At 40.4% G+C, this 26163-nt stretch overlaps 2 protein-coding genes across 3 annotated transcripts in view; both read right to left on the reverse strand.

Annotated features, from left to right (window-relative positions):
* Positions 1-439: 439 nt before the first annotated feature.
* Positions 440-2275, reverse strand: LOC108052771 (antigen 5 like allergen Cul n 1). The gene is made up of 4 exons (XM_017135246.2): positions 1970-2275; positions 1125-1274; positions 827-1071; positions 440-761 (listed from the first exon to the last, which is right to left on the reverse strand). The coding sequence occupies exons 1-4, from the start codon at positions 2108-2110 to the stop codon at positions 509-511; spliced, it is 789 nt and encodes a 262-aa protein (XP_016990735.1). The 5' UTR covers positions 2111-2275; the 3' UTR covers positions 440-508.
* A 6169-nt stretch (positions 2276-8444) lies between these two features.
* The window catches only part of LOC108052784 (BMP-binding endothelial regulator protein), a 30262-nt gene continuing 12543 nt past the window's right edge, over positions 8445-26163 (reverse strand). Inside the window, exons 1-7 of one of the 2 annotated variants that reach the window (XM_017135273.2) lie at positions 24545-25485; positions 24116-24415; positions 19600-19688; positions 14192-14285; positions 12368-12550; positions 11504-11716; positions 8445-10925 (exon numbers count right to left, since the gene is read on the reverse strand). In XM_017135273.2, the coding sequence (XP_016990762.2) occupies positions 9442-10925; positions 11504-11716; positions 12368-12550; positions 14192-14285; positions 19600-19688; positions 24116-24299 (2247 nt within the window). In that variant the 5' untranslated portion in view covers positions 24300-24415; positions 24545-25485 and the 3' untranslated portion in view covers positions 8445-9441. Of the gene's footprint in view, positions 10926-11503; positions 11717-12367; positions 12551-14191; positions 14286-19599; positions 19689-24115; positions 24416-24544; positions 25486-26163 lie in introns of those variants that run through there. The other variant, XM_017135272.2, reaches the window with a different exon arrangement.

The raw sequence follows: 26163 nt of genomic DNA on the forward strand, positions 1-26163 counted from the left end.
GCTTTGACTATCAGGTATTAATATACAAGTAGATTAATCTGCTTGTTTCTTGCTCGCTGCACACGCTAAGCTCCCTATTCAAAGACCCCCCCGACAGGTTCTCAATCACAAAGGAGAAATCAATAACTTCTGCGAACAAATCGCCATTTGCATATGCTAGGGAACATCTTTATGAGTTGTTGACCAATAATAAACGAAAGTTCTGTGCCAAACCAGTCTCTAAAGACTGGGACTGGCTTTCTTTGTATATTCGCATTGTTTATTTTGGTCGATCTTTTTTGTCTTACAGCACAACCTGTGGGTTTATAACTCAACTGTGGTTATGCAATGCTAGTCGGGTCAGAAGTCAGCGGCGAACTCTCGATGACGTCTGTAAATTTAAATAAATTATGCAAAGTGGCTGGAATCGATGCGATCATTTATTGGTTTGTATTCGGTCTAAAGCTACGGGCTACTAAATACTCTTGGCAGTTGTACCTGAGTGGAGGGATTCCCCCTGGGATCCCTTCTACCAATTGGGGTCGTACACCTCCCGCGTGGAACACAATCCCGGATAGAAGTGGCTTTTGCCCGTGGTGCACCGAGAAGCCGGACGGCCAGCCTCATAAACTGGAGCTCCCAGGGCGTACAGTGAAGCGTAGTTGCAGATGAAGTTGTAGATATATACGGAGGGGTAGTCGGGACGTGTGAATCTCATGATGGAGCAGCCTAGCGCAAAGCTCTTGTCCACACTCATCTCCGCAAAGTGACCGTAGTCCTCACTGTTTAGAATAAATGCTATACGTTGATAAAGAATCAAGGGGCATCCCCTTTTATTTTTACTTACAAGATGGAGGTGACTCGAAAGGCATCGATGAAGCTGCTGTCTATCAGGGAGTATTCGTTAAACCACAGACCCAAGCACTCCTCCACCAAACTGGTCACATTCACATGGGGATCTCTTGGACGCCACACGGCGCACAGGTTTTGTCCGGAGTTGGCATACCGGTAGGTGTTGTGGCAATCGTCGTGGTCTAGCTTACAGGTTCGGGAATTCAGCATGGACAGGTACTGCAGCTCATCGTCCCACACCTAAGGATATCGCAGATTATTGCTATCCAAGTAATGTTTGGATAAGTTCCTACCATTGTGGCCATTCGTGCGGCCGGATAATACCCCGGCACCTTTCCTAAAGCCAGGAAGTTTCTCCTCTTGTTGTGGGCATGCAGGAAATCCCCCTTGTGGCGGTTTATATCCACTTGGAATGAATCCGGCTGGCAGCGTCTGGCGAATTGCTGTGGCACAAGATAAAAAGGGTTTTCATGAATCTATCATTTGCAAGATATTTTTAGAGGTTTTCGGCTTTCCTTTTCATTTTCACATAAAATCATCTAGTTATTAAACCTATCTTTCTAAGAAAAACCTTTTTAAAATCTTTGAACTTTTTCTTAATTGTACCCTGAAGTTAAAACTTTAGAATCCTTATCAGATATTTAAATCATTTTTCTGAAATCTTAGCATCTAAAAATTCAATTTTATAAACGGAAAACAGGTAAATTTATGGTGATTATGGTGAAATTATGATTAACATACTCTAATCACAATCAAGATGATATAATAACGAAAAAATAGATATAAGAAAGTTTCTTTCTTAGAATGTGCACTTGAATATATAAGACTTTTTTTGACAAAATTGCGATCTCTAATTAAGATATTATCTGCTATAGTTTGCAAAAATCCCCCTAAAACAAGATAATGCGAACTGATTAAAGATCTGTGGCGATTAAATTTAAATATACATAAATTAATCAGCCAAAGACCTTGAGCTCTGCAACATTTCATTTCAGCCATTTTTACAAATATTTCATCGTTCATCTCCTAATATGCATGCGATTAATATTCAAGTCTACATTATATGACTTTTGATTATAATAACCTTTTCTTTATCGTATGAAAGAATATTTGTATAATTTATTTGATTAATACTTACTCCAGTATTTCGGCAGGCAATATGTTTGACACCATTCTCGCACAAAGTGGGATCACACCAGCCGTAGTCCTGGGCCAGGACTAACTGCAGCATAAGCTGGAAAATGGCCAGGCAGGCAGTTCCACAGACCAGAGCTGACATTTTTTCTAATTTACTTTCAAAAAACTTTAAAAAATATTTAACACTTAATAAGGACCCTCTGTCTATCACTTTTGATTGGGCACTTTCAATCAGATTCTGGCCAATAAGCGTGGCCGTCTTTATTGGATGTTTCCGTTCGAATGATCACAGAACCGAGATCGGGGACTAAGACTTAAACTAAGCAAGAGAGCTCGGGTGACAGCCGACTTTTTATATATCTCTCTCCGGCCGATTCTAATGCCATTTCGCAAAGCCCGACTTAGCCAGACCAAGCCTTTCTAACACGTTTAGAAACGAAACGGCCAAGAACAAGTTTGCACAAAATAATGATAATAAATATAAATATTAATTTGAGGGCCAGCCGAGCGGAGGATGAGTGAATCTTCCCGGTCTTTCGGTTCCATTTCATCCCGCTTCGGCTCGGGTTTCTAAAGTCGTGATTCTAAAATTGGCCGAAATGAAACAAAATTAAAAATGAAAATAAGAGAGGAGAGTGGAGAGGAGTCTGGTGGTTCATTGGATCTATGTGGACAACGATCGGTTGACAGGCCATAAAATGTGCGCGTTTGATGTTAATGTGATCTTTAAGCGGCCCATATATATACTTCAGCTATATTTATCCAGCTGGAAGCTTGGGAAACGGCGGCTATCCATTTCGGGGGGCGTGCAATTAATTACCCGACTTTTATTGACACATATATCCGACCAGTACCGGAGCTGGCAAAGCCCATCAGTCCGGCTCAGAACCTATTAGACTAAATTTAGTATGCAAATTTCAACAGCGATTATGCCCGATAAGGCGGCACTTAAGACCGACGCGTGATTTAAGTTGCTTTTCCTAGATTTATGGAGGAGAAATTTAAGAAGAAAGGTGAGTCTGTGTGCTAATTGATGGGTTGTAGCATGTGTTCGGGTACACTAGGAAGTCAGGGGAATGAGAAAGTCTGGAATCTGTAGGCATTAGGGACTTCGAAATAGATACGACTGTGACTTCGGTTATATGCAAACTTTTGCACCTAAGACGTTAAATCTGAATCGCAATTGTTTCAATGTACTTAAACGTTTTGAAAATAGATGTACTAAAATAAAATGATCACTCTCTTTTTAATATCTAAAACTCAAGAACCCCCTTTTTTCCCATATTTTATTATTTTGACACAAATGACAGTAATTACCAAGTGATCAATCTTTAATGGGATGTGGTTATCTTTGTTCCCACAGATGGAATCAAGAATCACTGATCGCTGCGCCATTATCTCCCCGCCCCCTCCAGACCAAGATTACAAGATTAGATAATGGCAATTAATACTCAGTACCGATGGCACTGCAACAACTTCCGTCATGAGAAAACACCAGCGTCGAGTTAACTTTGCATAATTACATCTGACTGCGATGAGACCTGGAACGAAATAAATCGCTACAAGTAACTCGGAGAACAAGAGGGATCATTTAAAATAATTAATAATCCGTATTGTTCCTGCCCGGCATGTGCTAAACTTTATCCAAAATCTGATGGATGCCAACCAGTTTCGGCTGGCGAAAGCCGATACAAAAATATAAAAATAAATAAACAAAAAAGTTGCTGCCGACGCCTTTCTGTCTGTGGAAGTGCTAAAGCAAATTGATTCGAGAATTGGCGAGTGAGTGAGGGAGAGAGATTAAAAGCTATGTCTAGAAGGTCCTGAATCCCTTTTCCAACTACATAATTATTCAAATGGCCAATAACTAGGCAATTAATTTTGCTTTGATTCTTGCGGGCTTGCCTTTTCCATTCCGACACACGCCATCGCCATTTAAGCCAACGCTGAATACTTGATTGCCAATTAAATTAGTCAAAACACTTAAGAATCGAGGGAGAGGAAGATGGAGAGCGGCAGATAGTTTGGCGGAGATATCCATTAATTCACAATTCATTCAGACATTCATCTCGTGTAAGCTCAACCAATCTTCCCAGACATTTGTATTTATAATGACCCACTCGACGCTGATTGACGGCTGAGTGGGTGAGGATTAGGGTGGGGGAGGTGTCAGCACTTAATAACTAATTTGCTTAGCTAATTAACTGTGACCAAGACATCTTAATTAGTATTCTAGAATAGGAGTAAGAATAATTGTAAATACTATGTTACATTTATAATAATATTAGTCACTTACAAATTGAATCATTATAATCATTTAGAGCATGTCCAAATAAAACCATGCTAAATGAAAATTAGTCAACACATTAAATAACTTGCTAATAAACTCGATTCTTAGAAATCATCTGGAGCGTGTCAAATGGCCAACCAAAAATTAAGCGAATTTACTGCCAGCGAAGATACAAAAAGAAAACTACTTTAAGATATTAAATGTCTTAGAACTTCTATGATATCTAAAGTTTTTTAATGATATTACTATAAACGGTTAGATCTCATTAAAATTATAAATGTACGAATTGAATTTTCTCCCTAACACATAATAGGGAATACTTTTTTTTTTCCTTAGCAATTGAACACAAAAAGACGATAAAAAATATTGAAATTTAATATAGCTCTCAAAATCAAATGTGATTTAATCTAAAATTCACTGAGATTAAATTTGCAGAACTTAAAATATTGATTTTAATTTTAAAAAAAATATAATTTTAATAAGAAGCATTTAAAACATGGAAAATAAATTCTTCGGATCTCATTTTTGTTCTTTTCAACATAAATTCACAAATTTATTTCTCCCCACATTTAGCTGGTGAATCGCTCGGAATTGCCACCCCGTTGCTGGGTCATTTAGGTCAACGCCGAAGAGTATGCCACAAATTATTGCCCCTCTTTCTTTCCTACTCATATATAATATATCTCACTCTCTCCGCCGCCGTATCAATAACATAAATAATGCTTCATTTGTCCAGTTCTGTCAACAGCTTTGGTTTCCCGCATCCGGAAAATGGCTTGTGCGGGGTCCTCCCCCAATCCTTAAGTTCCAACCCCCGAAGACGAAGTGCAGCCCTTGAGCCAGTTGGACGTGGGCGGCCATTCTCTGGGAGCCGCTGACATATGGATGTACGCGATAATGGCCAAACCGATGACAATGGATGCTCCCACGCAGCCACCGAATGATTCATGCGTTTCCACTCGCTTATGCACACTTACGAGTCGCATCCTTGGATGCTGGCTGTACACAGAGAAAAACTAAGAGCTTATCAAGAGGGTTTATATTTTGACAATTCTAAAAGAAATTAAATATATTCAAAGTAATATTCAGCTTTAGTAAGAAGCTTAAATTTAAATGTCGGCTAAGACGCGACTTCAATCCGGATTAAAAAAATTTTTTTTTTTTATATTTGTTGAACACCCCACACAAGGATCGACCTTGTTTTCGTGTATTGACAAATTATTTCTAAAGAGCCCAAAAAAGCGGGTAAAAAAGACAAGGCTTTAACGAACATTCATGTTTTACAAGATATTTAATCTCTATGAACAGCTAGGTTACTCAGCCCGATCAAAGGGTCTAATACCAATTCCCAGCTAATAACAGTGGAATATATAAAAATATTAAAAATGTACTTCAAATTATTATGAATTATTTTGATTTGATCTTTTGTGCTTTTGCAATTCTTATATTTGAAAATTTTTTTATATATATATAAAAAGCTTAGAATTTTATATTTAGACAAGGTTTTATTATAATAACAGTGCTATTATTAATAAGATACGATTACTACAATGAATGTTTTATCATAATAATTGTTGTGAAGACATTTAAAGCCCAAGAGTTTGTAAAGCTATCATTAGTTAATAACAAATTATTTGTTTTCTGTGCAGCAGATGATGCATGACCAATGGCATCGATTGCCCTTTCTAGTTGCGGCTTATCGCCGGACATCTCTTCGTCTCATCGCAGCGAGTCCTGCCAGAGAAATTGATAAATTGTGGATTTTAAGTGGCTACCAGCGAGGAGGTATGGAATGGGAAGGGGCCTCAAGTTATGAGTTATGAACACGGGCCCGTCGCCTAATGCCGCCCCTTGGGGAATGCAGTAAACGCCACTTGTCCGGCAGAAGACATTTCACCAAATGCCAAATTTGGATCACGCCATGGCGCCACACCATCGTCGGCTGGCCGGCAGATACCCAGTGGAATAGGTGGCTTTATGGCAGCTGGTCCGATATGGAGAGGTTAGCGCCCGATAAGGACAGAGCACGCGTCGCCGGCGTCTCCAGAGGAGCGACACGCGGAAACGCTCAAAGGCGATCCGAACAGGCAGATGTCACCGTGGTCCAAGATCGAGTTTAAGTGCCTGCAGATTTCTGCAGAAGCTACTGGACGGACATCAATCAGCCAGCAGGCACTTGCAATTGGAAGTGGCATCAACCTGATCGATCGACTTGTTTGGGGATTCAGTGCACGTGCCTGCTGAATGGTAATGCACTCAGAGAAATCTCGTTATTATATTGCATATCCCTGGTTAATTATGTGGACTACATTTTACATCCTTTCGGTAAAAGAAGAAAGATAAATGTATAATGTATAATGTAAATTTAATAATACCGTTCGGGATACACAAAGCACCTATGATAAAATTAAATATCATATTGGTGAAAGCCAAATGGCTTTGATTTGTTTTAAGCTAATTTGCTTCCCGGCTATGTATTTATTTATTTATTTTGTAATAAATTTACTGTTCTAAGATAATAAAATTATAAATGACTCGGCAAATTCAAAAGTCAAATTTAATTAATATATCCGTCAAAATTAATTGTTAAGTAAAACCTGCAGTAATGTAAGAACTTTTAGACTATTATTATTATTAAGCAAGTTTGGAAGCAATGTTTTGTAAGGTATAGTCTTTAAACATTTCCCAATGCTACGTTACTTTTTAAAATTGAGTCAATTTGCTGTTCCAGAAAAAATACTTTCTCCATATACGGTTATAATTTTTCTGACACTGGAAAACCACAAAGAAAAGTTATTTTTTAGATTTTGGCAATCCGCCATTCTTACCGATTTTTGGGACAGCAGTCTCTGTAAAGATTTGTCGTTTAAAAAATGAATACCTTATTATAGAATTGTTGTTTCTAAACAATTCAACTTCCTGTTAACTTTCTTTCATAGATTATACAATCGTTAACCTTTACATGGCCCTTAAACAATTTTAGATATAAGTTTTTTAGTAACGAAAATGCCATGCTTTCATTTTAATAGATGTTTTTTCGTGCTGTGTAGATTGCTTTCCTCAATGAGCCGCGAGCTATGATCCAGGGGCCATGCCAGATTGTGTTTTCCGTCTAAATCGCCTGCGATCGGATCGCTTGAATTTACGAGCGCCCGCCTCGTTCTCAGAATTCCGAAGGCTGCCCAGTAAGTTCGATTCGAATTACAGACAATCTTGCCCTGGGAATTGGACGCGGAATGGGAATTGCCTGGCCGACCCTAGACATCGCTGACAATTATTGCAAAGCAAACATGCATAAATTGGCATTACCCCCACTGGCTAATGGCTAATGGCCATGCCCCGTAATCCGACGCCAGCCAGACTGAGTTTCGCTCCCCGATTCTGGGTTCCATTCGTACTCTGGAGTGGCCCTTGGCCGTTGGCCGTTGGCACTCGCTCTGCACTCCACTTCCTTCCGTGGCCATGGATTCGGACTCGGAGCCACCGCAGTGTTTGTTGCCACCCCAGACGCAGTGTCGTCGCGGAGAGTTGGAGTTCGTGCCTCTGAAACTGATGCCACACACGAACAGCAAAGAACAATAAACGCAAGTTGGCCGGAGATCCTCCATTTGGGAGCAGGGAGGCAGCTGAAAGTCAGCAGTTCGAGTTCCCACAGGCTATTCGATTCCCTCTTTTCAAGCTGGTCAACTGCCAGCGCTTTTTAATGGCTTAGAGATTTGACTCCCTAACTTAAACACCACTAGCCAAATGTTTTCATACCGGTTACTCGTGTAGTAAAAGGGTAAATTGATTAGACTAAATTTGAGATTTCCTCTTTGGTGGGCATTCTAATGGCTATTCAAATCGCAAATCAGAGTGGACTAACTTAAAAGCATTTGGCTGCTGTCAGTTCATTTACTTCGATTTCTATTAATCGCTTTCCAATAAACTACTTCAGCACTTAGTAAAATCTTTTAATACCAAATTTCTAAGTGTTCTATGTTGGCCATTTGCTTAACTGATTTCCAATAAATCTTTTAGTCTTTAAACGATTTTGAAGATTTATTTTAGTTACTTGTAATTGAAAATAAAGAAAAGGCCATTGTTAACTTCTTAAATACAAAACAAACCCACTTTTCCCAGAGAAAACACCAATTGTTAATTGTTTTTTTTTATATATTTCAATTTGATTTCATCCACTTGCATTTGTGGTATTGGTTTTTGTTTTGTTTTTTTTTCTTTTCTTCAACTTTTGGGATATTCAAATATATCGTAAATTTACAGATCCAGCCATACAGTAGTATATAAAGAAGTTTTTATAGTACATTACATTAACTTTAAACTTTAAACTTGATTAATTTGTAAAATTGAAAATGGCAAAGAGTTGTCTCCCTTCTCCGCTGGTTAAGTGCATAAATAGTTGGCGATAGTTGTATAAATATTAACACAGTTTGGGTAAAAGTTGGTTAATTCTGCGAGGGCGCATGCCCCGATTTGAGATAAGCGGAATTTCGAGTTGGTTAAGTAGGGTTGGAGAGTTGAGTGTGGGGATCTGGGGCTCGTTCAAGTTTCAACTAAGCAAAAATACTGTTGTGCAATTCTCATAGTAGTTGGGTAGGTCCTCCTCCTCATCCTCTTCCTAGAGCTTAAATTTTAAGCAAACATTATCAAGTACTTCAGCTAGGACTGCGTTAAGTTCTAAGTACACTTAGCTAAAGCTTAGCTTAGGTTTAGTTATAGTTTAGTGTTTAGATCAGTTTAGTTCAGCGCAGCGACGAAACACACATACAGTAATACAAATACAAAACAGGCACACAAACAACAGGCTCTCCGAATAAAACTCCATTACTAAAGCTAAAATAAATAAAACTTAGGCTACACGAAATGGCGACAGGATGAGTTTCGATGCTATGTGTGGGTGCTGCATACATATACGGTATATATATATATATATATATATATCTGGCATATATATCTGCCTACTCCAGAGGACGTTCAGCGTAATACTGTGGCCTGGCTGTCATGGGAGCGAATTCAACTAGGTTTTCCCTCACAATCTCCCTACTTTTTGGGGCCGCTGAAAGTATGCTATGGATTGCGGCCCTTTTCAGGCGAGAGTATCTGTGTGGATGGGCGTGCTCAGTGTGTGTGTGTGTGTGTGTGTAGTAACTAAATGGGTAACTAAAGTTAAACGGTCAACTAACTTAGTGGAGGGGCGGCGGCGTGCGATCCGGCGCACGCGGATAGAGGATGCTGCTGGGCACATGCTTCCGGAAGAACTCCTTGTCCAGCTGATCCTTGTCCAGTCGGTGGCCCTGCTTGTCCAGCTGGTTCTGGCCCGGCTTGTGCCGCCCCTTCTGGCCCTGTTTGCTCCGCTGCTCCTGCAGCTGCAGCCTCAGCTGGTGGTTCTTCTGCCGCCGACCCTTGTGGAACCGATTGAAGCTGGGGTCGCCGTAGAACTGGTTGCCCTTGAAGCTCGACAGCGTGGCATTGTGTCGCCAGCCTCCTGGGCAGTTGGTGGCGTTCCTCCAGTCCGGCAGCTGGATGCCCAGGCGCCGGCACTCGTGGGCGTACGCCGCGAAGCTGTCGCAGTGGCAGTCGCCGGACGGACACTCGCACACGTCCATCCGGCAGGCGGCCTTGTAGTTCTCCGGATTCAGCCGCTCGTGGCACTCGCCGAAGAGCGCCGGAACACTCAGCGGATGGCAGTAGAAGTTCGACTTGCGCTTGTCGCAGGTGGGCGTGGCGGCCAGGAATTCACGCTTGCGCGAACAGGACTTGGGGCCGCCCACCTTCCAGGAGTTGGCGAAGTGCCAGACCTCGTCGTCCCCGCGATTCCGTCCATCCTTGCCGGTGAGATCGTCCCGCGAACTGCCGTTGAAGTTGCCGCAGAGGCCGCACAGTCTTTGCTTGAACTTGGCCGGCACCGAAACCTGCAGGAAGCCAGCTCCATTCCACTCCAGCGTCAGTCCCATTTCCGATCTCAGCATAACCGCTCCTCCGTCTGCCAGCCTCTCAATCGTGACATTCTGCCCACCGGCCACGCCCACATAGGGCAGCGTGACCCTCGTACCGTTCACCTTGACCCGCATCCGCTGGCCGAGATTAACCTTCAAGTTCCGCAGATTGAGGGTCACCGTTTTGGCCCAACTGGAGCGCCGCGTGCCACGCCCCTCGTTCGTCAGGCGGATGTGAAAGGTCTTGCCCAGACAGTCGGAGGCCAACAGGTATTTACAGCTGCCCTGGAAGCTGAAGAACTTGCCGTCGAAGGTGCGGAAGTGGGGATCCCCGAAGACGGTGCAGGTCCCAGCGGTCTCCACGCACCGCTTGCAGCACTCGCCCGCCGGCTGCTTCAGTTCCTCATTGGCCCGGCACTTGACCGCCGGACAGCGCACCTGGGCGCAGCGGATGGTGCCCCCGTTGCAGCGGCAACTGCGGCACGGACCCATGTCCCAGGTCTCGTTGTTCTGGTAGATCACCCCGTCCAGGCTGCACTCGCTCCGGACCTCGGCGACGGCACAGCGCGGACAGCAGCCGTCCAGCTCCTGGAATTCCGGAGCGCACTCCAGGATGGGGCAGGTGTGGCGCTGGCAGACCGAGGTTCCGTTCAGGCAGGTGCAGTTCGTGCACCTGTCCGGCATGAACTCCGTCTTCTCGGGGTAAACACTTTTGTTGAAGAGGCACTTGCCTGTTGAAGAAACATAGAAAATTTCAAGATATTAGCTGGGAAAATGACTAACGATTATTCAATAAATTTGCTTTTATATCAGATTAATTATATCGATTTTAAACTTTTTATTTTACAAATTATGGTATTTGGTCTATAAATTGATACTTTAGTTTACACATGTATCAAAATAAATTTAAAGTTATGGGAAATTATCAAATTTATGTTTTTGAATGTCTATATAGATACAAATAACTAGAAAGTAGCTATGAATAGAATTAGCTTTATAATATGCCAGCATTTCTTTATTGTTGGCATTAAAATACCAGCACGAATTAAATTTTAGGACATTTATTGCTGTATTTAAATGCAGTGCGATTTAAAAAAAAATATAGGTAATATATACACAGGTGTGTTTTGTTGTGGTTTTAAAATTTTATGATATAAACATATCAACGATTTAAAAATAATTTGATGGTTTAAATTGTAGATGGGAAAGAAATAAAGGCATGGAAAGCTCTGAAATTTTGGATTAACTTGTACAAGTTTTCTTTCTTACTAGAACTATTTAGAAATCTAAGTTTGTTTGGATAACTCACCTGGAACCGGTAGGAAACTGTGGTTCTGCGGACAACGCGGACAGCACTCGTCCGGACGCTTGATCTGCTTGGTCATGGGGCACGGGAGCACCGGGCAGGTCTTCTTGGAGCAGGTCAGCTGATTCCCGCGGCACTGGCAGACCAGACAGCGGTCGTCGATGGAGGCGTCCACCTCCTGGCCCTCGGCCACCGTCTGTCCGTTGATCTTGCAACCTGACAACGAGTCGAACAGAGGCAATCCCATCAGATATTAGAATTAGACATCGGGCATTAGCCATCAGACACTTATGATTTAGTTGGGTTTGATTTGCTTGGCCACGGGCCAAGAAATTTTCCACAAGGCGAAACGGGTTTCCAAGCGGCATTTACCGCATTTGCATAGGCAGCGTCATAGGAGGGCCCCCCGATTTGCGTTGCTTTTGTTTTCTCAGCCGCGATCGCAATGCCAATATGCGGGGCGACATTGTCGCCTTAATAGACAATTTAAAGCCCATAAATAAGCAGAGCCAACAATAACAGCCGCGTCGCGGAGAACAGATCAAAACAGATCGCAGCGGATCACCACAGATTCGATTTGAGATGGGGCGAATTTCGGATTGGCCCATGAATAAATCATTTCGGTGATAGAGACATAAAAATGCTGGCACTATCTGCGATGATCTACTTTGCGTTGGGCAAATAATTATGAATTTCGAAACATTTTAGCATATTTTATGCTGCATTGGTAATACCCGTTCGTAGAGCATCTGCTTGGGCTCGCTATTGTCTAACGATTATGAGGCATTAGCGGGATTTGGGCTAATTTTAGTGAGTGATGCTACTGGGGACTGGTCTGATATCAATTGGAGGGGCTTTGGGACTCACCCTGGCAGGTGGGACAGCATTCGCCGGGGCGCGGTGGCTGCAGCTGGTTGTTGTCGCACTGCGAATAGCACTTCTGCACCGTCTCGGTGACCACGGTGGCCACGCACTTGTACGTCTTGCAGGGATCCGCCGGATCGCTCCACTCCGATCCGCTCTCATACGACATGCCACGGAAAGTGCAACCTGCGGGATTAAGGAGCGTGAATTAAAACAAGAAGATAACCAAACTTCGGAAAGCCAATGTTATTGGACCCATGATGCTATTACAAAACTTATTTTCTATAATTCAATTTTTAAGCATTTGTGTTAAAAAACAATGAATCTATGTTCCCATGGCAGATATAGGATATAGTCGTCCGATTTTTATAAAATTATAGAACTCTAAATCTATAAAGAATCTCTATGTCACGGGATCGTTTTCATTTTTAGTCTTCTGATTGGGAGCTATATCATAAAGTCGTCTGATCCGTTCCTACTTATGTATATACTACCTGCAAGAGAAAGATTACTTTTGGAATAGCTTTGGAATAGCTTAAAAACTGAGAGACTAGTTAGAGTGGGACAGACGGGCGGGCTAGATCGATTCTACTGCTGATGATCATCAAGAATATATAATATATATAAGCGCGTGGCAAACTTTTGAGTAAAACTATAATACTCTCTAACAAGAAAGGAAAGCTAACTTCGGGCGGAGCCGAAGTTGATATACCCTTGCAGAATACTCTGTAAATTATATTCTCCAAAATTATTCATATGATGCATTCTTAATACTCATAAAAAATCGGAACTTCCTAACTTTAACAACAACAAAGTTATGGCATTTCCAATCGTTCAGTTATATGGCAGCTATAGGATATAGTCGGCCGATCCTTATGAAATTTGGTAGGTCGGATTGATTGGCCAAAAATAAAATCCATAGAAAATCCCAACTTCCTAACTTTACAAACACCAAAGTTATGGCATTTCCGATCAATCAGTTATATGGCAGCTATAGGATATAGTCGGCCGATCCTTATGAAATTTGGTAGGTCGGATTGATTGGCCAAAAATAAAATCCATAGAAAATCCCAATTTTCTAACTTTACAAACACCAAAGTTATGGCATTTCCGATCAATCAGTTATATGGCAGCTATAGGATATAGTCGGCCGATCCTTATGAAATTTGGTAGGTCGGATTGATTGGCCAAATATAAAACCCATAGAAAATCCCAACTTTCTAACTTTACAAACACCAAAGTTATGGCATTTCCGATCAATCAGTTATATGGCAGCTATAGGATATAGTCGGCCGATCCTTATGAAATTTGGTAGGTCGGATTGATTGGCCAAATATAAAACCCATAGAAAATCCCAACTTCCTAACTTTACAAACACGAAAGTTATGGCATTTCCGATCAATCAGTTATATGGCAGCTATAGGATATAGTCGGCCGATCCCGGCCGTTCCGACTTATATACTGCGTGCAAAGGAAAGAAGGGTGTGTGCAAAGTTTCAATCCGATAGCTTTAAAACTGAGAGACTAGTTTGCGTAGAAACAGACAGACGGACAGACGGACAGACGGACATGGCTATATCAACTCAGGAGGTGATCCTGATCAAGAATATATATACTTTATAGGGTCGGAGATGTCTCCTTCACTGCGTTGCACACTTTTGACCAAAATTATAATACCCTCTGCAAGGGTATAAAAAGGTATAAAAATGCCCCTTCACAGCTAAATAAATCTATTATTTACAGGCTAAAAAACCCTATTGTGTTATGATTAATATGTAATATGTTATCTAAGACTTAAGTATATATATAATATATCCGCTGTCTTACCTTTGCATCTTCGGCAACAAGTGCCGTTCGACTTATCCAGAATATAGCAATCATTGACGGGCGGACAGGTATCGCGACAATTCACGAATCCGTTCTGTAAAATTCAAATAAAAAGCAAGACAATAAATTAGTCTTATTGCTGAGATCGTTCCTCGGCCCCATGTGGCGTATGCGCGATTTGCACAAATGCGCTTAGCCATGTGAAAGATGGCTGTCACTGAGCAGCTGAGCTGATGATTGGTGAGTGCAGTGCACACTTATATATCCCCACTGCCCTGCCCCATAAAATACACCTCCACCTGATTTACAGCCCAGCAATTGCTTTGGGAATTGCCATTGCTCAATGAGGCTCTGCACTCTGACCTTCACTGTAATTTACTTTGGGCGTGGCGATTGCTTTGACTTCCACTTCATTTGGGGTTACCTACACTGAGAAATATATATCTAAGATAGAATTTCGATTCGGTCTCTAGATTTACCGAAATGAGGAAATATATATTTTAAAAACTTTAAATTTGTAACGATTTATTACAACCAACTATGTAATCTTTCCTCAATATTTCAATAAAATTAATAAACCTAAGTTTTACCCCTGAATGTAAATTTTGCATTTCCATATTAATGTTTTGACCTCATTGGTGTAATGTAATTTAGTTCAATTTAAATACCTGATAAGAACCGTTTTAAATGGCAGAACATAAATGTCATTGTTTTCCATTTTCTCTGTGGATGTTAAAGTGGGAAATGAGCTGGGATTATGCAAAGTCGGCTAATTTATGCTGCAGTAATTTATCCTTAGGACCGAAAGCCCCCGCTCTCTTTGCAACTCGTTAGTTGATCCCTCGGCTGATTGCCTGCCCACAGGTAAGCAGCGCCAAATCAGCTTAGATATATATTTATATGCGGGTATCTATGCATCTGGATTTTCTAGCCATTTGGCTGTTAACGACATGCTGACAGCTGCAGCGGGGTGCATTGGAATTGATGTCGATCATAAGTCAAACTGTTGCAACTTGGCCGGCTTGTGCAATTGCCATTGCCTTTAACTTTAACTTTAACTTTAACCCTTGAGTGCCGCGCAGCAGCAGTGCCAGCTGTTGGCAGTGACAGGTTAAAGCCAGATCCAGCCCGGCAATAATAATAGAGCCCGAGTCGGAGCCGGAGCCGCCACTAATTGTAAATGTATCTATAAATCTAGATAGATGTCGACCAAAAACAGGCAAAATATTTCACTAATTTGTATGCAGTTGCTCCGAACAATGTTGGTGAGTATCTGTGTGTGTATAATTTAGTGCAAGCAAACCAGATTGGATCTCAATTTGGATGGGGCCGCAACGTGCAAAATTTGCAATTGTTATGAAAATGAAAATCTCGAGAGTCTCAGTCGCGGTCTCTGGCTGCGAGATTTTTATCATCGTATTAGTTTTAATGGCAGTTGTTAGTTGGAATTTTAATGGCACTTTAGTGCGGCATTGTCGTAACTCCCCCAGCCCCCATTTCTACACAAAAAATAAAATTGAGCAAATTAAAGGTCGACCTGTTTTTTTTGGTATAGAATGGGATCCAATTAATTTAATGTACAATTAAATTTTAATTAATTTGAGGTTCCATATTTTTGGCTAAAACTTCATTGTTATATTTAATAGTTCAGTTTTAGGATTTCGATGAACACTTTAAACAGATTACATTTTTCTAAAATACATTTATAATGTTCAAGAAAACGAGATATTCGATTAAAGATTGTCATATTTATTTATCAAATATATGAGTTAATTCACTCTTTGTTTTCTGTGCATTTCTTGAAATCCAGTAAGCTTGTAGATTGAATATCACTCTAATCGCTTGTCGTATCTCACGGATCAAAGTTCACATGCTCTCGAAATCCGGCCAGAGCTTCGACTTGGTATCGGCCAACTCGCATCCAGCTGTTTATGCTTCGGAATTCTTTCTTTCTAATCGGGAACCGGTATAGAAAAATGCCCAGCCAACATGAAAGTTGAGGCATTTTTTCTGCGAGAGATTGCCAAAGCCAAAGGCGCCACGATGGCAACTTGAGCTGCTAAGTAGCATTGTGTGATGGAGAGTGGATAGGGGATGTTGTTGTTTTGATTCTTGCCCAGCGGCAGTCCGCAACAACAACTTAAAGACTCCGGGCTTAAATGGGTGTGTGTGTGTGTGTGTGTGTGTGTGTGTGTGTGTGTGCCACAGTGGCAGAACCACATTTGCAAACGGCCTCTAACGACCTTGCGTTTGACAAAACATGATCGGTTTTAACACTGTCTCCGTCTCCTTCTCCGTCTGAGCCTCTCTTTCCGCCGCTCACTCTGTTGTTGGCCATCTCGGAGTTAAGTTGGCCAGGTTGGAGTCTGCCGCTCTAGACACGGAGTGAATATGGTAATGGCAGTCTTGTGGTTTTATGGTCATGTGTATTTTGTCACTTGTGGGCTACACGGGCTCAAATTGGAATCGGAATTGGACTTGGAATCGGAATCGGCATCGGGTTTAGAACGGTTTGCCTAAGAATTTGCAGGAAAGGAATTGGCAGACCTGTATGAAAATATTTGGCCAAATCTGGTTTGTCCGTGCTCTAGAATTCCATATTTGCAAAAGTGAATTTATTTAGTTAAAGTTATTCACACTAAAACTGCTCTTACGATTCCAATTTACCGAGTTGCCCCTGGCGATCGTAAATCCTTCATTAATATTAATACAAAAGTGAAGTAAAAATGCTAATCCCGTTTCTACGTTAATATTATACATTTTTCATCAATACTAATGCAAAATATCTTGTAAATATTTATCAATCACTGACTGTATCCTCTAATCACATGTTTACCCATTTTCAGAAAAAAATAATATAATTTGCAAATACACATAAAAGTCCTGCTCAATCATTTGTCTGTCTGGTTGGTTGAGGAAATCCCCCCGGAAAATCGTTTAAATCATAAGCCATTAAGTGCGAATTCAGCGGATTCAGCATAATATTCACATAAAACCGAAAATTTGTGGCCTTTTCAGGGGATGGGGTACCAATTTTCTTAAATTGTCCTTGACGATTTCGGAATACCCGACAAATATGTGTGTAAGCCTGTTCTATGCGTGCCCGTATATTCATATATTTTTGACAATAAACGTCAGTCGTAAAGATTCGACTTAAATGGGTGGGAATAACGCGAGAGTTAAAGTACGGGAGCTGTGTAAGCAGGCATTATTTATCGGTTTTATGCGTTCAAGCCCCGATTACAGCTTAACGCTTTGCACGCTCCATTGCGGAGCGTTGTGATTTTCTGGACTTAAGAGCGAATCTAAGAGAAATCACATCGAGCTCGGGTTAAATTCGATTTCATGAACTTTTAATGAGTCGAGCGACGAATCCCCAGCGCGTGCGACAGAGATGCAGCATGCGGTCGATCCGGAAAGAGACGGAGATAGTGATGGCGCCTTCCCAGTAAGGTGGCGCCAGTATCGTATTTTTTTTTGCTCCCCCCCGCTGATTTTGCTGCTGCTTTTTAATTTCGGTTACGCCCACTTGACGACGACGACAGCAGCAACCGCAGCAACAATGGAAATAATAACAACAGCGAAGCGAAGCTCAGCCGCAGGCGAAAAAAGATTCAGCGATCGATCGATCGGTTGGATCGCTTGGATCGCCCGATCGATCGGTCGGCGCCAGCTTGAACGCTTGCCGCTCAAATTGGAGCAGCGGCGTTTAGCAGCGCTTAGCGCTAAATTAGCAAAAGGCTCACGACAGACTCACAGTGAAAAATATCTTCTTAAACTGGTCCTGAGTTAAGTATTACAACCCTAAATCATTTAAAAAATATATATGTTTTAAAATATTGCAGATGTGTATTAACAAGTTCCGTCAGAAACCTAAAGTTCACAAAAACAAAGTTTTTAAAAGTTAAATGTTTTTTTAATATTCAAATAGAAAATTCGACATAATCAAAAACCTAACGAAATGAAAATTATAAAAACATCGATATGATAAGTTATGATAAGTATTTAAAAATATGTGTTATGGCAACAAAAATGGAACAATCATTTTTGGTTTTAATATTTTTAATTAAAGATCACTAAAGTGTACATTTTTAATATAATTTTTAATCAAAAAGAAAATCTCAAAAAAAAATTGTTTTACGTTTAAGACATGCAGTTGAACATTTCTTATATAACTCATTCTATAAAGATAATTTTTAACTCAAGGAATTTATAAAAAAAACATAAAATAAATAGAACTAGAATTGAATATTTTTTTCTGTGTCTTGACAACCCAGCCACCTCCTTCATTCCACCTGCGCCCCATTCCACCTCTCTCTTTCTATCGATCAGCCAGATGAGCACGCGCTTGCTTAATGACGACACGAAGCCGCCGTTTGAGCCGCGCCAGAAAGGGAAAGAGATGGCGGGACGAGGCCGAGTGAAAGAGAGAGGCTGTTGATGGGAACCTGGCGACGAAAAATCACAGCGGCGGCGCCAAGTGTTTGTCAAACGATCGAGTGCCGAGATCGATCCGCGGACCCAACACCGAACCGAATACCCTTGCCAATACCAAGGTACCCCTTACCATGATACCCGTCCCACATTGCGGATGACGGCGCGAAACCCGTTTGACGACCTTGGATCATAAAAAATTCACTGAAGGGGGACGGCCAAAGGGGAAAGAGAAAGAGCGTGTTGGCGAGGAAGAGTTGAATCCAAACAAATGCAAACATGCTCAAACATTCCGACAAATTCCGGCATATCTTCAGCTTCTTTCTCTTGTACGCATAGCACAAAATATGTTAATTTTAGACGGAACACTAATATGTTAAATAATATAATTTGCTGTGAAGTGTGCAAGCTCTAAAATATTTAAACCTCTACAATATTATTAGATATATTATAAATATTAATATTTTTTAAATAGTAATCGAAAACATTTTATACTAAATCTGGTTAAATATTTTCTTTCTGATGTTAACGGTACACAAATGTTAAACTTTAACTTTAACTTAAAGTGGGTAAGTTTTTGCTGGCAATCTTATTGAAGTATTTGAACCATTTTTGGTATTTTTCATTTTGGCAGACGGCTAAGAATTTAACTGCAATGACATGAGTCTGAATGTCCTGCTGGCTGGACACTGGCGTCGCCCCATGCTGAGAGCGAGATAGAAATATAGAGGGGGAATGAGACAAATAGGAGTGAAGGGGACGAAACAAGTACAAGAGATTTATTTCAGCAAGCATGTTTATGTTATTTCATTTCGTTTCATTTCGCTTTAAGTGACTTTTATCGAGGCCAAAAAGCAAACTCCACTCGCAAACTTGGCCAGGATCCGTGGAGCCTTAAAAAAGTTGGCTGAGAATCGGGGGTTCAGGGGGACAAAAGGGGAAGTTAAAGTGGCAAGCACTTTACTTCGACTCACCTGGCATTCGCACTTGAAACAGGTGAAAATCTGCGGTTGGTTCTTCAGTTGCACTTCCTCACCCTCGTTCGAGCAGGATTGACGTACGCCTGTAATAGAATTGGAGTGCGGATTAGTGATGTGCCTATCAGATGTGAGTAAGTTAAGTTAATCCCCTTTCGGGCCCCTCCCACTGCATTTCCTGCCTCTGACGTTGACTCTTGATGTAATAATACCAAACAAACACAAACAAGACGATTCATTGCATGTACAAACGCCGGAAATTGCCCACCGACTGAGATCTTATCCGAGCACGTGACCCAAAATGGACTCTTCTCTATGGGAATGCCCTCACCCTCACCCTACTTATGTGTCTGATCTCCTTCTGCGGGTCAATGAGATTAGGCCACTGGATTTATGTGTTTGCCTGTGGACTTTACACGGTAAAAATAAATAGCGGAGAATGTCTCTAAGACCTTTATAAAATCAATTTACTTTTAGCTTAAATACGAATTAGTAAATACAAAATATTGTTCAGGAATAATTTCAAAGTTTTAGTTTAGACAAGAAAGTTATGTTTGTTGTTGTTTACGTAAGAAATATAATTATTTTTTCCAAGCAGCATTTTATTACGCATAACACGAAAACAAGTCAAAGATTAAACTGTTTTTTTTATATTATCACCATATTTCTATGTTCTTAGAAAAATAATTGAATTATTAAATACTTTTTAAATTCTTTAAAATTGTTGATAAAACCAATCTAAAAGTCTTAAATATAAATTCTCTATGTAAATGCAAATTATCATTTTTTAAAATGTATGAGAAGCATTAAAAAGCATTAAAATTATTATTATTATATGATATTTTTTATCTGTGTACAGGTACTTTTCAACATCGACCTGTGATTGTTGTTGTTGCCACTTTGTTTGGTTTTTACCTTTTCCTCTGCCCGTGCTCTGCTGGCGTCTCTGCCGGCGTCGCTGCTGGCGCTTAAGTCAAAAGTAGCCAAGCGTTGCATGTTAAACATGTTCCCCAACAACAAGAACAATAACAACAACGAAAGCATTGGGAAGGCAAAGGAAAAGGTAAACGGAAACGTAGAGGGAGATGGAAAGGCAGGTACAGCGGGAGTAAGGGAGCGGGAGAGACACGACCTCAGCGTGCTGAGCCCGGTCTTCTTCTTCCCGAAAAGTGAGGACCACCTGCAATGTGCTGATAAACACACAGACACATGCGCCATCCCTCTCGCTCTCACCCGCTGTTCGGCGGTAAATTAAGACGCCGGCGCTACACAGAAAAAATGTATGTACATAAATACATATATATATGGGTGTTATAGGATAATAATTAATAAATTAAAATTTTTATCAATGTATAACATTTTTCTAACGGAAAATTAAGTTATACAGTTATTATTATTATTTCCATGAAATTATTTTTTATGGAAATAAACTTAACATTGTTTTAATAATTATGATTACTATTAAAAACACAAATCATCGTTTGTTAAATACAATTAATCTCAACGTTTTCTGAATTATTTTCTGTGTACAAAGTTCATATAAAAAAGATAGGCGGGGTGATCCATTCGAGCTACCTTCCTTTTTTTTCTTCTTGTGATCTCTGTGGGCGGCTTTAGGACTTTGTTTTATTCTGCATTATTATCGTGGTTCCTCCCACTTGATCTCCCCTCAAGAAACGATCTGTGTAATTTGGTCGCTTGTTTGTTTTTGGTTCGCTTTGTTCTTTGATGCTGGACTTTAGATGATTGTTGTTTTTGGTCCACTCTTTCCTGTTATGCGATTGTGTCCTGCTGTTTTCCCACTCCTTTTCCCTACACCACTCCCATTTTCAAATCAATGGAAAATTTCCCTCTCCCGAATTAAACAAAAATATCTGGTTTGCCGCTGGGGACTTTCTACATTCCTTTCTCTTTTCGACTAGAACAGTTAATGAACTTGGTTCAAGTAACTCGATATCGGCATTGCAATATATTTAATTTATGCGAATTTTATTTTCATTTAACACACTCGAAAACCCATAAAAAAGCCCACTCAATATGTTTTTTAGAGGAGCCAGACGAAAACAGCGAAATTGAAGTCGTGCCAGTGACGGCGACGCAGACAACGCTTGAATATGCTCAGTCAGTAGCAAATCCCGCCGGATCCCTAGCCCCTCGATTAAAGCCCCCCGCTCCCCTACCGCTGGCGTTGGCGACGTTCGCCGATTAATCACAGTCGCAGATTAAGCGCCAGTCAATTGAGTGGAAAGGGGATTAGGAGGTGGCTCAGGGGGATCAGCGGCGGCACGTGTTCGGGTGTAACGCCTAGGAACAGCAGAGCGGTACTCAACTACTTTTGGGAAAATTTAAAAATAAATCCTTTGGATTTCATTATTAACAACTTTATTCAATTCAATTTAATTCAAGCAATAATCGAATAATTATCCCTAAAAATCAAAAATCCCCTAAAAAACCTGAACATTTTTATACCCTTGCAGAGGGTATTATAATTTTGGTCAAAAGTGTGCAACGCAGTGAAGGAGAAATCTCCGACCCTATAAAGTATATATATTCTTGATCAGGATCACCTCCTGAGTTGATATAGCCATGTCCGTCTGTCCGTCTGTCTGTCCGTCTGTCTGTTTCTACGCGAACTAGTCTCTCAGTTTTAAAGATATCGAATTGAAACTTTGCACACACCCTTCTTTCCTTTGCACGCAGTATATAAGTCGGAACGGCCGGGATCGGCCGACTATATCCTATAGCTGCCATATAACTGATTGATCGGAAATGCCATAACTCTGCTGTTTGTTAGGTTAGGAAGTTGGGACTTTCTATGGGTTTTATATTTGGCCAATCAATCTGACGTACCAAATTTCATAAGGATCGGCCGACTATATCTTATAGCTGCCATATAACTGATTGATCGGAAATGCCATAACTTTGGTGTTTGTAAAGTTAGGAAGTTGGGATTTTCTATGGGTATTATATTTGGCCAATCAATCCGACGTACCAAATTTCATAAGGATCGGCCGACTATATCTTATAGCTGCCATATGACTGATTGATCGGAAATGCCATAACGTTGGTGTTTGTTAAGTTAGGAAGTTGGGATTTTCTATGGGTTTTATTTTTGCCTAATCAATCCGACATATCAAATTTCATAAGGATCGGCCGACTATATTCTATAACTGCCATATAAGTGAACGATTGGAAATGCCATAACTTTGGTGTTTTTAAAGTTAGGAAGTTGGGATTTTTTATGAGTATTAAGAATGCATTATGAATGATTTTGGAGAATATAATTTGCAGAATATTCTGCAAGGGTATTTCAACTTCGGCTCCGCCCGAAGTTAGCTTTCCTTTCTTGTTAGTACTGTGCTAGAGTCAACACATATCTATATGATCAACTTAATACCACTTTAATTCCAGATTAATTATTTTAATCGTGATTTTACAACATTGACTACTTGCTTGTTAGGTTTAATAATTATATTTAAGTTATTTTCTGAGGCTTCAAAAAAGGTTAATTGCTTAAGTTTATCTTATACAAATCATTAGACTTTTTATATTTTTCCTTTCTTTAAAGCCTGGATTATTAAAAAGGTTTTTTATAATTCCCAAGGATACATTTGAAACAAAGTCCAGCGAAAGGTTAACATGTCGCCTTTCACACAATTCCATAAAGTTGACTCTGACTCAGTTTCAGTAGAAAAGCGATCGAAATGACTATATAACCCCGCTCTATAACCGAACGCATTGGTTGGCAGTTAAAGCTGTTATAAGCTCGTAAAAATCAGCCAAAATCCATGATTCATAGTCATAAGCCATAGAAAATCCGGCAAGCCGCTTAGATGAACACATCTGGGGGAATTTTTAAATAATATTTTTTAGACCGGGAAGAATGTGGATCTTCATTAAGGTTTGTGGAAAGTTTAACGATCGGATTGGAAATTTATAGCCAAAAAAATGTGATAAAACAATTAGCAATGGTCCTTAAATTATCGTTAAAAAATTATTTACGACGACTTTATGAATGTTTAATTTACATCAAAGTATGAAATAAGAAAATTTAAAAAAATTTGAATTACAGAAATCCTTTATTTAATGCGATTACAAAATGTTATTTAACAAAAAACTCAGGGAAAGACTCATTTATCTAATTATTTTTGTAATTTTTTAAGTAATCAAATAACTAATCATTTAACTAATAGCGAAATTATAGCGATTCTAATTATTTGATCCTGAAATAAATAAAAATAATCAAAAAACCAAAAGTGGGCGCCATGGAATTATTTTTTAAATGGATTTCTTAGAAAAATTTAGAGCCCGACAAGGAAACTCACACTAATTAATCGAAATAAGTATTCAAAATACTTGAACATGTCATCAGCAAAGCATTGATCTAATCATTTTAAATACGCAGTCCCATAAACAGTTTTCTATATCTGAACAATAAAATCCACATTGATCTCTAAAAATAATTCAAGAGCCCGCCAAGTGATCACTTACAAACTACTTCATGGTAACTCACCTGAGAGACTATCGCCCACTCCGATGGCGGCGACTGTCTGCATTTGGAGCACGGTCAGCAGGATTACGGTGAGGATCAGGACCTGGGTCCATTGGCAAACTCCGTGGAAATGCCGCCTTGGCGCCGCTGATTCCTGTGGCTGCTGCGCAGAATTTTTCCACTGGCCACTTGATTGGCAACACATTTTCACAGGCGTCGGTCGATGTTCGCGGAAATCTCTATTAGTTTTTCCTCTGCACAATTCTCGTTAAATGCTTTGCTTTCGGTTTTTGTTGTGGCTGTGGCTCGCGTGAATTATGACTGGAAAGAAATTGTGTTTTGGTGGAGAAAGATCACGATCAAGCCGGTTAGTTTAAAAATAACAGCGCAGCGGGCGAAAATAGATTTGTTTGGATATTCTGCAGGTGTCTTGTACCAATTTGTACCTACAACTTTGTTGTTCAAATTAAATTTAGAACCGATTTGTCAGCGTGTCAGTGTCTGTGTGTGCCCGTGCAACAACTGTTGTTTTGGAGAGACAGACACTTTGCACTTGCCGCCGCCCAGGGTGAAATTTTGGCCAGTAAATCATCCCGTTTTGGGTTTTACGACTCCTGCCCAGAACCCGAGATGAAGATGAGGCCATAGATAGAGACACTGTCTGAATTCTGCGAATCATCAGCGCAGCCCTCGCCCCGCCTCTTTGGGAGGTGTTAAGACAACCTGGACATTATTAGTTTTGCGATTTATGGGTGCGTACGCATAGCTATATCCGTGTATCTCTGTATCTCTGTATCCATGTATCCGAAAGTGAGCGAGTGGTGGTACAGGTAACAACAGATACGAGCCTTATGTGTGGTGGCTCTTTGTTCGACTGGCGGATCATAAAAATGTTAATGATCTTTGACGGGCTGGCGCCAGCCAGGGAATATTGTAATGCTTGTTTGAGTTATAATTAATTTCGATGGCGCATAATATTTTATTATTTGTCTTGAACAAGCACAGCAACAACAACACCAGCACCACGAATTCGCCAAAGATTTGTTGTCGTTCAGCTTCTCTGTTGGTTTGTAGGTTTTTGATTTTTTATTGATTTCTGGCCGCTTCAAAGTGGCGCCAACCAAACGCCGAACGCACCAAATGCGGATACGAATCTCTGTGATTCACTAGGCGCTAATCCCAATCCCCAGCGTAATCCCAAGCCCCGGTTCGATTCCCAATCGGAGATCGTGTGACACACCCTGCGGCGATCGGGAGAGCTGAGAAAGAGAGATTGGCCGGCCCAAATCGGTGCTTGACCTAACAAATGTCAGCGGCATTCGAACAAGTGCTAATGGACAGGGAAAGTGATGGACTAAGAGGTACCCTAAAATCTGTGATAAAGCTCTACTTATATTGTAAGTAGAATACTAATTTCTTTTGTGCAAGTCTTTGGTACATCAACCGCATTAGATATTTAACCTTACATAACTACCAGAAACAAAAAATCAAAACATAGTTTTTCCATACCATATACCAAACGATACATAAAAATATAATTAACAAGTTCCGATGGTATGTTTATGAGTATAATATTAAGCGTAACAAGAAAGGAAAGCTAGCTTCGGGCGGAGCCGAAGTTGATATACCCTTGCAGAATACTCTGTAAATTATATTCTCCAAAATTATTCTTATGATGCATTCTTAATACTCAAAAAAAAAACCCAACTTCCTAACTTTAAAAACATCAAAGTTATGGCTTTTCCAATCGTTCAGTTATATGGCAGCTATAGGATATAGTCGGCCGATCCTTATGAAATTTTGTAGGTCGGATTAATTGGCCAAATAAAAAACCCACAGAAAGTCCCAACTTCCTAACTTAACAAACAGCAGAGTTATGGCATTTCCGATCAATCAGTTATATGGCAGCTATAGGATATAGTCGGCCGATCCTTATGAAATTTGGTAAGTCGGATTGATTGGCCAAATATAAAACCCATAGAAAATCCCAACTTCCTAACTTTACAAACACCAAAGTTATGGCATTTCCGATCGTTCAGTTATATGGCAGCTATAGGATATAGTCGGCC

Source organism: Drosophila rhopaloa, unplaced genomic scaffold (assembly GCF_018152115.1).
Source record: "Drosophila rhopaloa isolate 14029-0021.01 unplaced genomic scaffold, ASM1815211v1 contig_115, whole genome shotgun sequence".
NCBI lineage: Eukaryota > Metazoa > Arthropoda > Insecta > Diptera > Drosophilidae > Drosophila > Drosophila rhopaloa.

Bases quoted from the DNA above. Each gene is read 5' to 3' on its own strand.
- LOC108052771 (XM_017135246.2), bottom strand. From the start codon at position 2,110: ATGTCAGCTCTGGTCTGTGGAACTGCCTGCCTGGCCATTTTCCAGCTT. The intron at 1,275-1,969 runs GTAAGTATTAAT...CTTGTGCCACAG, and splicing joins TTGCCTGCCGAAATACTGGA to CAATTCGCCAGACGCTGCCA. The intron at 1,072-1,124 runs GTAGGAACTTAT...CGATATCCTTAG, and splicing joins CCGCACGAATGGCCACAATG to GTGTGGGACGATGAGCTGCA.